At 47.7% G+C, this 11,536-nt stretch overlaps 1 protein-coding gene across 3 annotated transcripts in view; it reads right to left on the bottom strand.

The window, feature by feature from the left end:
• The window catches only part of TAF8 (TATA-box binding protein associated factor 8), a 28,250-nt gene continuing 16,714 nt past the window's right edge, over positions 1-11,536 (bottom strand). Inside the window, exons 8-10 of one of the 3 annotated variants that reach the window (XR_009492482.1) lie at positions 1,140-3,319; positions 386-522; positions 1-235 (exon numbers count right to left, since the gene is read on the bottom strand). Coding sequence is in view for 1 of the 3 variants with exons in the window: in NM_001101200.2 (NP_001094670.1) it covers positions 11,070-11,082; positions 11,392-11,531 (153 nt within the window). In the remaining 2 variants the exon portion in view is untranslated. Of the gene's footprint in view, positions 236-385; positions 523-1,139; positions 3,320-8,491; positions 11,083-11,391; positions 11,532-11,536 lie in introns of those variants that run through there. The other 2 variants (XR_009492481.1, NM_001101200.2) reach the window with 2 other exon arrangements.

The raw sequence follows: 11,536 nt of genomic DNA, 5'->3' as shown, positions 1-11,536 counted from the left end.
TAAAACAGAAAGAAGTAGCTTTTTATTATGAACATGGAACCATCGCCAAATATACACTGGGAAGTCGGCAGGGCGGGGTGGGGGGTGAAACATGGGTAGTTTATGCAGCATCTCCCATTATATAAAAAGGGAAGAAAGTATATACAGGCATTCGTGTTTGATGCATAGACTATTTCTTGAAAAATACATCAGGTGATATTGACACTGACATACTGGAGGCCTCCAGGGAAGAGAACTGGACATGTGGGAGAGAGGGGAGAAGGGGGACGCTTAGTTATTACTTATATCTTTTTCTGTCTTTTAAATGTTATATTGTAGGCATATATCTATTATCTATTCAAGATTAAATAACTTTTTAGTAAACTAGGAAAAAAAACAACAATACCATAATAAAAGAGAGATGATGGTGAGCCCCCGGCTCCAACAGGAGGTATTTTACCCAAAATACCTTGAACTCGATTCCAGGAGTGAGAGTGTCCATGGGAAATCTGTACCCTCAGGCCAGCTGCTCCCCACTTGTACCTGGGCACGGTCAGGTGACATCAGAGAATTAAAGACTCGTTTCAGTACGAGCCTGAGTTAAACAGGAGTAAGGTAGACCCACTTCTACTAGATCAGTAGTTTAAAAAAATGCATAAATGAATGCCTAAAAATCCAAAAGAAACACCATTAGAATTTGGGGCCCCAGGGCTTTTTCATGATGGCAAATAACTGATAAGGCCTGGGTCATCCCTCTGGTCATAACAAGCACTTCTAAGAGCCTCCGAGGATCCTGGCCCTTCAATTTAAAAGCCTCCCAGATCATCAGCAACTCATCTGAGTAAAGGGGCTGGGCCAGGGCCCCTTCCAGCCCTGGACCCTGCCAGATCAGGTGACCCCTTTCCTGGGGCAAGGCTGGTACAGAGCTGGCAGACACACTCCAAAACCCAACCTGCCCCGCGGGGGTACAATCTGAGGGCCAGTGCCCTGGCGAGGGTGGGAGGACTTCCGCCAGCTCCACCAGGAGAATCTGGTTCCCGCTGACAGCAAAGTAACCTCACGGGAGAAGACTACAGGAGGGCAGCGCTAGGGCAGTTGAGTCCCCGAGGCTGGATCACCCAAGGCTGGGTCAAGCTCTTTCTGCCCTCCTCAATCCTTACCTCTTCCAGAAGCTTCACTTGCTCACACCCTCCCTTCCCCTTCAGATCTCAGCGCTGCTTTATCCCTTAAGTCCGGCCCTCTATTGACCCTGGCTCCTCTGTCTTGGTGAGTGGTGGTAAGCAGGTTCTGGTGTTTATCTGTCTCCCTGACAACACTGCAACCGCCCAGAGGAGGGAATTAATTATCTGTGTGTGTTTGTGTTTCCTCCTCTCCCCTAGGTTCAGGGCTCAGGATGCAGGGAGCAGTCCTGGGGCCAGGACTCGCTTCCCCCCAGCTTGATCGTGTTTGTTAAATACCAGACCACAGGAAAGTAACTGAAGAGAAATGGCATCTCTCATGTCCTTCTAGCCAGGACACCCAGGAGCCAGAATGACCCTTTGACAAGCTGAGTCAACGACTGTCACTGCCTGGTGATCCATCTCACTCTGAAGAGCAGCGAAAGCCCTGACTCAGGCTCTGTGCTGTGTGGGCCGTGCTGCCCCCTGGCCCCCTGATCCTCCCCAGCACCCTCTCTCCCTCTGCTCTCCAGGGTCTAGGGACCCACACCCTGCCTCAGACCTCCTGTGCTTGCTCTTCCCTCTCTCCTCGGAATGCTTTTCCATGCGGCTGGCCCCATTAATGCAGGGAGGGCCCTGCTCTGACAGCTCTCCTTCCCCACCCTGACCTAGCCCCTTTCACTTGCTCCTCCTGATCTGATCTGCTCACTCTCCATCTCTCCACCCTGCACAGGGCCTGGGAGGCTGGCCACTCTGCCTGCCTGGATAGGTACCATGCCCTCTGGCTTCCATTCAGCAGAGAACAGGCAGGATACAGGAAGGGAGTGGATAGGAGGCCAGGGTGTTAATCCCTGGATCGGCTCTCTCCCTGCAGGGTGGCTGCTGCCCACTGGCCCCCTCAATGGCCTTGGCCCCAGTTCCTGGCAAAAGGGTCTCACAACAGCCTCTCCAGGTCTGGTAACTGCACCCTCCCCTCCCTGTACTCACCCAGGTCCGGCTACCTGTGTTGTGCTCCTCTATTAGCTCGTCCACACCTTAGGAGGTAATCCCTTTATTAAACCTTCCTCAAATTCCCCAGCCCGAGTATACCGTGGCTTTTCTTTCAGGACCCCAATTCACCACCCATTACATGTCTATGGTTTATGAGCTGTCTCACAAACCTCAACTGGCCCTCAATTAGAGCAGAAGGTCAGAGAATGTAGCAGTGTAGTTATCCTCTGCTGCATCCCAATGTCTGATTCAGCGCCTGTGCATAGTAGCTCAATATTTGTCGAATGAGTGAATGAAGGGAAGGATCCGTGTCATCTGGAGAGGGGCTCTGGAGGTTGGAAGGACAGGATGAGATTTTAGGAGGCTAAGGGGAAAAAGAGCAGCAGTGATGAGGATGTCGCCTCCCCGCCAGCATAAAGACCTCTGCGTATGTCCTTAGCACGTCACGATCTGCGGTGATCATAGTTTGTTTTCTTTGTATGTCTTCCCACTAGAACGGATTCCCCAGGGGCAGTGTCCATGTCTTGTTCGTGCTGGTGTCCTTACGCCTGGTGCCGTGCCTGACATACATAAAAGGCTCTAGATCCACACTTGTCAGATAAATGAAAGATACATGAGTTATCCAAAAGAAACACTGAGTTGGCAGAGGACCTGGAAAGCCAGGTTGGGCAGTTTGGAAGTTTCATGCAGAGCGGTAGGGATGAACTTCCAAGTCTAGTGCAGGAGTCGGGGCGGGGATGACAACGGTGGAGCTTACAGAAAGAGCTTACAGAAAGCCTGGGGTGGAGGGGGGGGCACGTGGGGATGAGCAAGGAGGCTGCTGCAGCCTCCAGCAGGCAGGGAAGGAAGAGGTGGCAGAAACCGGTGAGCGATCAAATGCAGATGAAGGATGAGGAGTCCAGACCATCTGGAGGATGAGATGATGCTGCAAAGCCAGTGGTCCTGGCCCAAGGTAAGTACTCTGGGCCCAGCTGCTACTGGCCCCACTTATTCTGTAATAACTTCTGCATGAAGTGGGAGAGCTGGGGAGCGGAAGTGGTTTGTGTGTGTGTGGGGGGGGGGTGAGTGAATAAAATCCAACCTACCTGTTGTTTTGAAGGTATAACCGGATAGCTCAGTGGAGAGCCACAGGCAGATGTTGAGGACTTGCGGCGTGGTGACAGCCGGGGGTGGAAGAGCAGATGAGCCACGTTCTGTGTAAGCAAAGGGTGGTCTGGGATCACACCCAGCTGGGTGGTCGGGGAGGGGAATAAGAGCCAGCTAAGAAAAGGGAGGCCAAGAGGGAGCACTGTCAGGAGACAGGGGCAATGTTCTGGAGCCAAAGGAACGACTCTGAAGAAAGGGGCAGTCAGCAGGCCACTTGTGAGAAGCGAGGCCGGGCTAGAGCTCGCTGAGGGCCGCATCCTTGAGGAGCATCTTTCTGCCACCTCTGGACCGGCTCGGGGAGCTGACGGTGCCAAGTCAGGTGCAGCCACTGTTGGAGAAGGGTTTGCTGCCTGTCCCACCAAAGCCTTCCCGGGCACGTGTCCTAACCCTCATTGTGTCAGAGACAGCCGGTTGTCTGCCAAATCCATTCTTTCCTTGCTGACAAGCCTCCCACATTTGTCCTAGACACAGAGCCCCATTTCCTCACTTGCTGTGCAACTTGGCAGGGCTTGGGAGGGGGGCAGCTTCTGGGCTCCGAGCTCCCTTCACACACATGCTTCCACCCCTCCCCTCCTCCCCACTGGAATGTGGACCCTGCAGAAGGGGTGGCAGCTGTCTTCCAGCGCACAGACGTGAGCGTCACCTGAGGTGATGGGGGAGCCATGAGACTGACGGCGACTTGATATCATCAGGCTGGCAAGCCGGCCTGGAACACCCACCCCGACTTTCACAGAAGGCATACAGTCTGTCTTAAGTGACTCTATTTGGGGGACTTTTTGTGAGAGCAGCCTAACTCAGGTTGGAACATACTGTTTAACCCAGCAGAAATACCACTTTGGGTCAGACCAAAAGTCGTTCCAGCCCATCTCTGCCAGGGGCCCCAAGGGGCAGTGATAGGGGGACACGCCTGTGGCGTGTCCCTTGACAAGACTCACACTCTCCACACACCAGGAATTATGTCTCCTTACAGATCTGTTACCGAGCCATTACTCAGGAACCACTCAAAATCCTTGATAAAAACTTTGGTAAACCTGACATCTACTCCGTCAAGGAAAGAATAACAGTGACTAGAAGCCTCACCAACACTCTCTGCAACTGATTTCATTTCCAGCTCCCAGGGACAGTGTGGGTGTGTGTGCGGGTGGACCCACGTGGCACACAGTAGTGGCAACGCCTTTGAGGAACAGAATCCTGTGGCCGTGAAGCAAGAGCATGAAAGGTTAACAAGCGTGGACTTGAACGGGATGTCTGCGGGCAGGACCCCAGCTCTGCTCCTTATCAGCCAGGCAGACTGAGGTATTTCGGAGCTCTGGGGCCTCCAGGGTCTCCACTCCAAGTGGGGACAGTAAGGACATCTACATTTGAGGTGATTGTGAGGATTAAATGAGTCCATATGTGGAAAACACAATAGTGACTGACCAGCATTAAGTTCTCTCTTAGTATTAGCTTGTATGTCATTTTTAAAGCAACAGAGAGGAAAACAGTTTGGCAAATGAGTAACATTGTCAGTTACAAACCACAGGTACAGATGTTCTCCTTAAATCTTCTTGATGAGGCATCATCATTATCCATTTTATGGAAACTGATTTGGACATTTAGGGAGTTGCCCTCCATCTCACAGCTGATTCCCAGGTGGCTCAGTGGGTAAAGAATCCGCCTGCATTGCAGGAGACCTGGGTTCAATCTCTGGGTAGGGAGGATCCTCCGGAGGAGGGCATGGCGATCTACTCCAGTATTCTTGCCTGGGAAATCCCATGGACAGAGGAGCCTGGTAGGCTACAAGTCTATAGGGTTGCAAACAGTTGGACATGACTGAAGCAACTGAGCACGTGTGCACACACACTTGGTAGGTTGTGGGAGAGCCATAAATACAAATAAATGTCACTGAGTCTTGTTTTACAGAACCACCACCATTAAGTTGAGCAACTTAAGATTCCAGAAAATCAAAGTTCAGGAAGGCTAGTTCCATTTAGGGTTGTCCCACCCACCCCCCAAACCAGGCCACTTTGTTATTAGTTTTCCACCTTATTTAACTGCCTCATGATCAGAAAAGAAGAAAAGGACCTGCCCAGCACCCTCATCCCCAGGCCAGAGCTGGGAGGGACTGTCGTACACTTAGGATATATGAAAACCTCGGGCAACGTGTGGATCTTATTTTGGTCCTGACTCAAACCAGCCAACGATTAAAAAATAAAAACATCTTTGAGATAATAGGAAAAATTTGAGTATGAACTGGATATGGGAGGATGTTATAAAATCACTGTTCAGGGTACTTCCCTGGTGAAAGTCAAAGTGCTAGTTGCACAGTCGTGTCTGACCCTTTGCGATCCCATGGACTAGCCCGCCAGGCTCCTCTGTCCATGGGATTCTCCAGGCAAGAATACTGGAGTGGGCTGCCATGCCCTCCTCCAGGGGATCTTCCTGACCAGGGTCTCCTGCGTTGCAAGCAGATTCTTTACCATCTGAGCCACCACTCCCATACAGAAACCTAATTTTTGACAAAGACACAAACATCATTCAGTGGAAGAAGGGTAACTTTTCCACAAAGGGTAACTGAATCAGTTGGACATCCTCAGGCAAAATAGTGAACTCAACCTAAACCCCAACTTCATAAAAAGTATATCAAAATAGATCAAAGCCTAATCATCAAAAAGTCTACAAACAATAAATGCTGGAGAGGGTGTGGGGAAAAGGGAACATTCTTGCACTGTTGGTGGGAATGTAAATTGATACAGCCACTATGGAAGACGGTATGGAGATTCCTTAAAAAACAAGGAATAAAACCACCATATGACCCAGCAATCCCAATCCTAGGCATATACACTGAGGAAACCAAGATTGAAAAAGACACATGTATCCCATTGTTCATTGTAGCATTATGTACAATAGCTAGAATATGGAAGCAACCTACATGTCCATGGACAGATGAATGGATAAAGAAGTTGCGGTACATATACACAATGGAATATTACTCAGCCACTAAGTAATACTGAGTAAATATTACTCAGCCACTGAGTAAAAGGAATGCATCTGAGTCAGTTTTGATGAGGCAGATGAATCTAGAACCTATTATACAGAGTGAAGTGAGTCAGAAAGACAAATATTGTATTCTAATGCATATATACAGAATCTAGAAAAACAGTACTGGAGAATTTCCAGGGCAACAATGGAGAAACAGACATGGAGACTAGACTTATGGACATGGGGAGGGGGAGGAGAGGGTGGGATGTATGGAAAGAGTAACATGGAAACCTACATTACCATATGTAAAATAGACAGCCAACGGGAATTTGCTGTATGGCTCAGGAAACTCAAACCCGGGCTCTGTATCAACCTAGAGGGGTGGGAAGGGGTGAGAGATGCGAGGGAGGTTCAAAAGGGAGGGGATATATGTATATCTATGACTGCTTCTATAAAACAATTATCCTTCAATAAAAAATAAAAAAAAAATAGATCAAGGCCTAAAACATAAAACATGTATTTATTAAAATATTAGAAAAAATATAGAAAAAGATCTTCAGGACTTAGGGCTCAATAAAGAGGTTTTAGGCCTGTCAACAGAAACAATCTATAAAAGAAAAAATAAATTGGATTTCATGAAAATTAAAAACTTTTGCTCTCCAAAAGATCCCTGTGAAGCAAATGAAAAGACCAGCTACAGAGTGTGAAAAAGTATTTACAAACCACATGTCTGACAAAGTTCTTGTATCCAGAATACATAAAGAAATCTAAAAACAAAGAAGCAATCCAGTTAGAAAATGGACAAAAGATTTAAATGAGTAACTAACCAAAGAAGATACACAGACAGCAAAAAGCACATGAAACCGTGTTCAACATCTAGCCATCAGGGACAGGCAAAGTAAGATCACAGTGAGTGTTATCACATGCCTATCAGAAGGGCTAAAACAACTGTTTAAATGATAACATCAAATACTGGTGAGGCTGTGGAGAAACTGGCTTATTCATACATTGCCAGTAGGAAGGCAAAATGATACAGGCCCCTGTGGAAGTTAGTTGTTTTTTTAAATGAAACATACAGTTACCATAGGACCCAGTGGTTGCATTACTGGGTGTTTGTAGAGAAATGAAAACCTATGTTTACATAAAACCCTATACACAGCTGTTCACAGCTGCTTTAGCCGTAAGAGCCCCAAACTGGAAACAGCCGAATGGTTAAACAAACACGGTACATCCACACCTGGAACACCACTCGGCAATAGCGGAGCTGCTGACACACACCCACCTGGACGGCTCTCACTCCTCATGCTGAGTGAAAAAGCCAATTTCAAAAGGTTACAAACCTCACAATTCCACTTATGTGATGTTTTAAACATAAAATTAAAGAAATGGAGAAAGGAGAGCAGTGGTTGCCGGAGGGTAGGGATGGGGAAGATGTGAGAGGTGGATATGGTTATAAGAAGACAACATGAAGGAACTTTATGGTTATGAGAATGCTCTGAATTTTTAAAAAAACTTTATTGGGGCAAGTTGATTTACAATGTCGTGTTAGTTTCTGCTATACAACAAAGTGAATCGGTTATACATATACATATCTCCACTTTTTTAGATTCTTTTCTCATATAGGTCACTGTATTGAGTAGAGTTCCCTGTGCTATAGAGTAGGTCCTTACTAGTTATCTATAACTTTGATGGTGATTTTTTTTTTTTTGGTTTCAGTGGGTCTTCGTCGCTGCATGCAGGATTTCTCTAGTTACGGCGAGCGGGGGCTATCTTCGTTGCTGTGCACGAGCTTCTCACTGCGACGGCTTCTCGTCGCCGAGCACAGGCTCTGGGTGCTCAGGGTTCAGCAGCTGCAGCACGTGGGCTCAGCAGTTGGGGCTTGCACGCTCCAGAGCTCAGGCTACTCTTGTTCTGGCACATGGGCTTAGTTGCTCCTCTGCCTGTGGATACTTCCCAGACCAGGGACCAAACCCACGTCCTCTGCATTGGGAGGTGGATTCTTATCCACTATACCACCAGGGAAGTCCTCTTTTTCATCTGTAGTAGTCCGTATGTCAACTCCAACCTCCCAGTTTATCCCTGCCTGCTCCCCAATGTTAGATATCTTGACTGTGAATTTACACAACATAATTATATAGAATTACACACACACACACAAAGGTGAAATCTGGATAAGCTCTGTGGATTGTACCAATGTCATTTTCTTGGGTTTGATATTAGTTATTTGAGATGCTACCAGTAACCTCCCTGGTAAAACGTTTTTTTTTGGAGTGGGGGTAACATCCTCTCAATCTGTAATTACCTGAAAAAAAACTTTAAAGAGTCTATTAGAGATGCATAACAACATATTTACAGATTACATGATACAGCTCTTAGGTTTGTTTTAAAATATATTCTAGTAATTAAAAAAATAAAACAGTAGAAGACATAGATGAAACAGAATTGAAAAGATGTTGCTAAATGTTGAAGCTGGGTGAATAATACATAGGGAAAACACTAGTTTTGTGTTTGCAGACTTCCCAAATAAAAAATTTTAGACTATTTAGTTTAGGACTAAGCCTAACTTACACAGCCTTACTCAATGCTGTAACTTTTCCATACAAATTGAGTTCAATGCTTGTAATTGTTTCATTCACAAAGTTTATTATGACCTTTTATTGCTGCTAAGTCGCTTCAGTTGTGTCTGACTCTATGCGATCCCATAGACGGCAGCCCATCAGGCTCCCCCGTCCCTGGGATTCTCCAGGCAAGAACACTGGAGTGGGTTGCCATTTCCTTCTCCAATGCATCAAAGTGAAAAGTCAAAGTGAAGTCGCTCAGTCGTGTCCGGCTCTTCGCAACCCCATGGACTGCAGCCTACCAGGCTCCTCCGTCCATGGGATTTTCCAAGCAAGAGTACTGGAGTGGGGTGCCATGACCTTTTATTAAGAGCTCATAAATCACATGCTTAATCTGATTTCATTGACTACTTTTTCCCTCCACGCATTCTCCCAAAGTTATAAAAAATAAACATTTATAAGTATACAGTGAGGATCATGCAGTTTTTACACAGTAAGAGTTGGGTCAAAGTTTCAGGTTGTCCAAGCATATCCCAGTGTCTCGTTCAGGACAGAATTAGAGCAGCATGGCCTCTGAAGTCTCAACAGCAGAAGGGCAATTCTTTTCCAAATTTCACCTCATCACTCAGCATTACAGCATCAACAGGGGCTTTTTTGGGAAGTATCAGGAGAAACTGCTGGAATGACCACTCCAAGAAGTGGAAGTTTTCCCTGTACCTGCCATGGCTCGACCCTGGGACTGTATTTAAACTTAACAAAGAGCCAAATGACAAGCTTGGAAGGGGTCAGCACAGGTCCGATCTGACGACTATAACTGGAAGGGTTTCAGGTCACTACAGACGGGGGAAACTCTTATTTGGTCTAGAGCTGGGGAATCTGATTTTCTCATTCTGCTTCCCTTGTTCAGTTACTGATAGCAGCACTTTCCTTCTAGCCAGTGGGATGATGTGTTTAGAGAATAGTGAGGCCAGCACATGGAGCCTGCTGCCTGCTGTTAGCAGGCTGCCAGGCTTTTTGAGTTTTCAAATTCAACCAAAAGGATGGAAGACTAAGAGATGACTGTGGAGGCTGAGTATCAGGAGAGCTCAGGATGGACCTAAGGACTTTACCCAGGGTCTCGTGTTTTCTGGGTATTAACTTCCAAGTTTCACTGGCATTTCTCTTCCTCAGACTTAAGTTTGAAAACCTTTTCCTTTGGAGACCAGCCAAAGGTATCAGCTTGCCCAGCATCTTCCTTTCTTGGTTTGTAGGCACATCAAGGATGAAGAGGCAAAGAGCTTGGGCAGATTCAGACATGCGGGTTCTTCTTGGCCCACTTCTGCCGTAAGGTGGGCACATGGCCTTCTATCCATGCCAGCCTCCAGCAGACCTGCCAGGTTTCTCAGCCTTTGGACCATATGGCCAAGCCCGGCCTTCAAAATCTCATCCCTACCACCTCCCAGTCCCATCGATCCTTTTCCTATTGTATAAAATCAATGATTCTGCTATCAAATCATAGCATAGTACATCCACTGATGTAGGGTCTTGCCAAAGAAAAATCTCTTTTCCCAGGATGGTGCAGAACTTGGTCGTTCCCAGGCACATGTTCCATGACAGGACAGTAAATGATAAACCTCTCAGGAGAGGGCACTACCCTGCCTCAGGGAGTTTGCATCAGATGCTGATGAGAGTCAGTGCTGTCTTCCACTCTCCTCCCCATGAAGGCATCTGGTCACGCCTCCTGACTCCTGCTGGCCCTACAATGAGGCTGCAATGGGTGAGCCTCCTGCTTCCAACATGTTGAAAAAGGGCAAGTCACCTTCAACCAAATCAACAGGGCACTTGCAGCCCAGGCAAGCAGAGAAATAAGGAGTTTCTAGGATGATAAATTGGTGCCACAAACTGTTGGCCAAGGAAAGGGTCCAGATATCCTGAAACACAAACTAAGCACACCGTCTTTCTGGCAACGAGCACAGCAGGCAGAGAGCCCTTTCTCTCTGCTACCTTCTCTCGTCTCCCAGGTTTCAAAGAATCAAGTTCCATGATTATAAATGAATTCACCATTCCTGTACCCCATGGTATGGCCAGCTGATTAAAAGTCTCATCATTTCTTCATCAACCCAAAAATCCAGCGAGAATAGGTAATTGTAATAGAGTTGGCTACTAAAATCACGCCTGGTTCACACCCCACAGCCTTGGCTCAACCCGAGACGACCACCTTCCTCTTCCCTCGAGTGGCTTTAACTCGCCCAGGAGGGTGGCATCCACACCTCTGTACAAGGCAGGCTTCCTTCTCAGCTCAGGAGAGGGACCTAGAAAGAAGAGGAATCCTTGGAGCCCACCTGGCGGGGCCCCACCAGCTCTCCTTCTGGTGAGGGGAACAAAAACTGCTGGGCTGTGCGGGTTGGTCCCTGGACTGCAGGATGCTCAACCTCCATGCAACAAGAAAGAGGTACGTGCAGGAAACGAGGATGGAGAGGAAGGGGGGGAACACTTCCTGTCACCCAAGTAGCTCTGCCCAAGGCTCAGACCCACCATGAGCCTCTCTTTTCTGCCCAGGAGCAGAGAAGACCACCTCGGTTGGACGGGGAGGCGTCTCTGCACCCCAGCCTCCAACTCACTTCTTCCTGCGGATCTTGGGTTTCTTCACGGGCCGCAGATAGGGGTTATCGATGATACTCTCCTCCCCATTTCGGCTCCCCGACAAGGAGGGGTTCTGCTGCAGAACAGAGGTGTTCTCCTTCTCGGCTCCAGAATCATCCTTTG

The sequence above is a fragment of the Bos taurus genome, chromosome 23 (assembly GCF_002263795.3).
Source record: "Bos taurus isolate L1 Dominette 01449 registration number 42190680 breed Hereford chromosome 23, ARS-UCD2.0, whole genome shotgun sequence".
Taxonomy (NCBI): domain Eukaryota; kingdom Metazoa; phylum Chordata; class Mammalia; order Artiodactyla; family Bovidae; genus Bos; species Bos taurus.
This window is presented reverse-complemented; position numbering and strand designations above follow the sequence as displayed.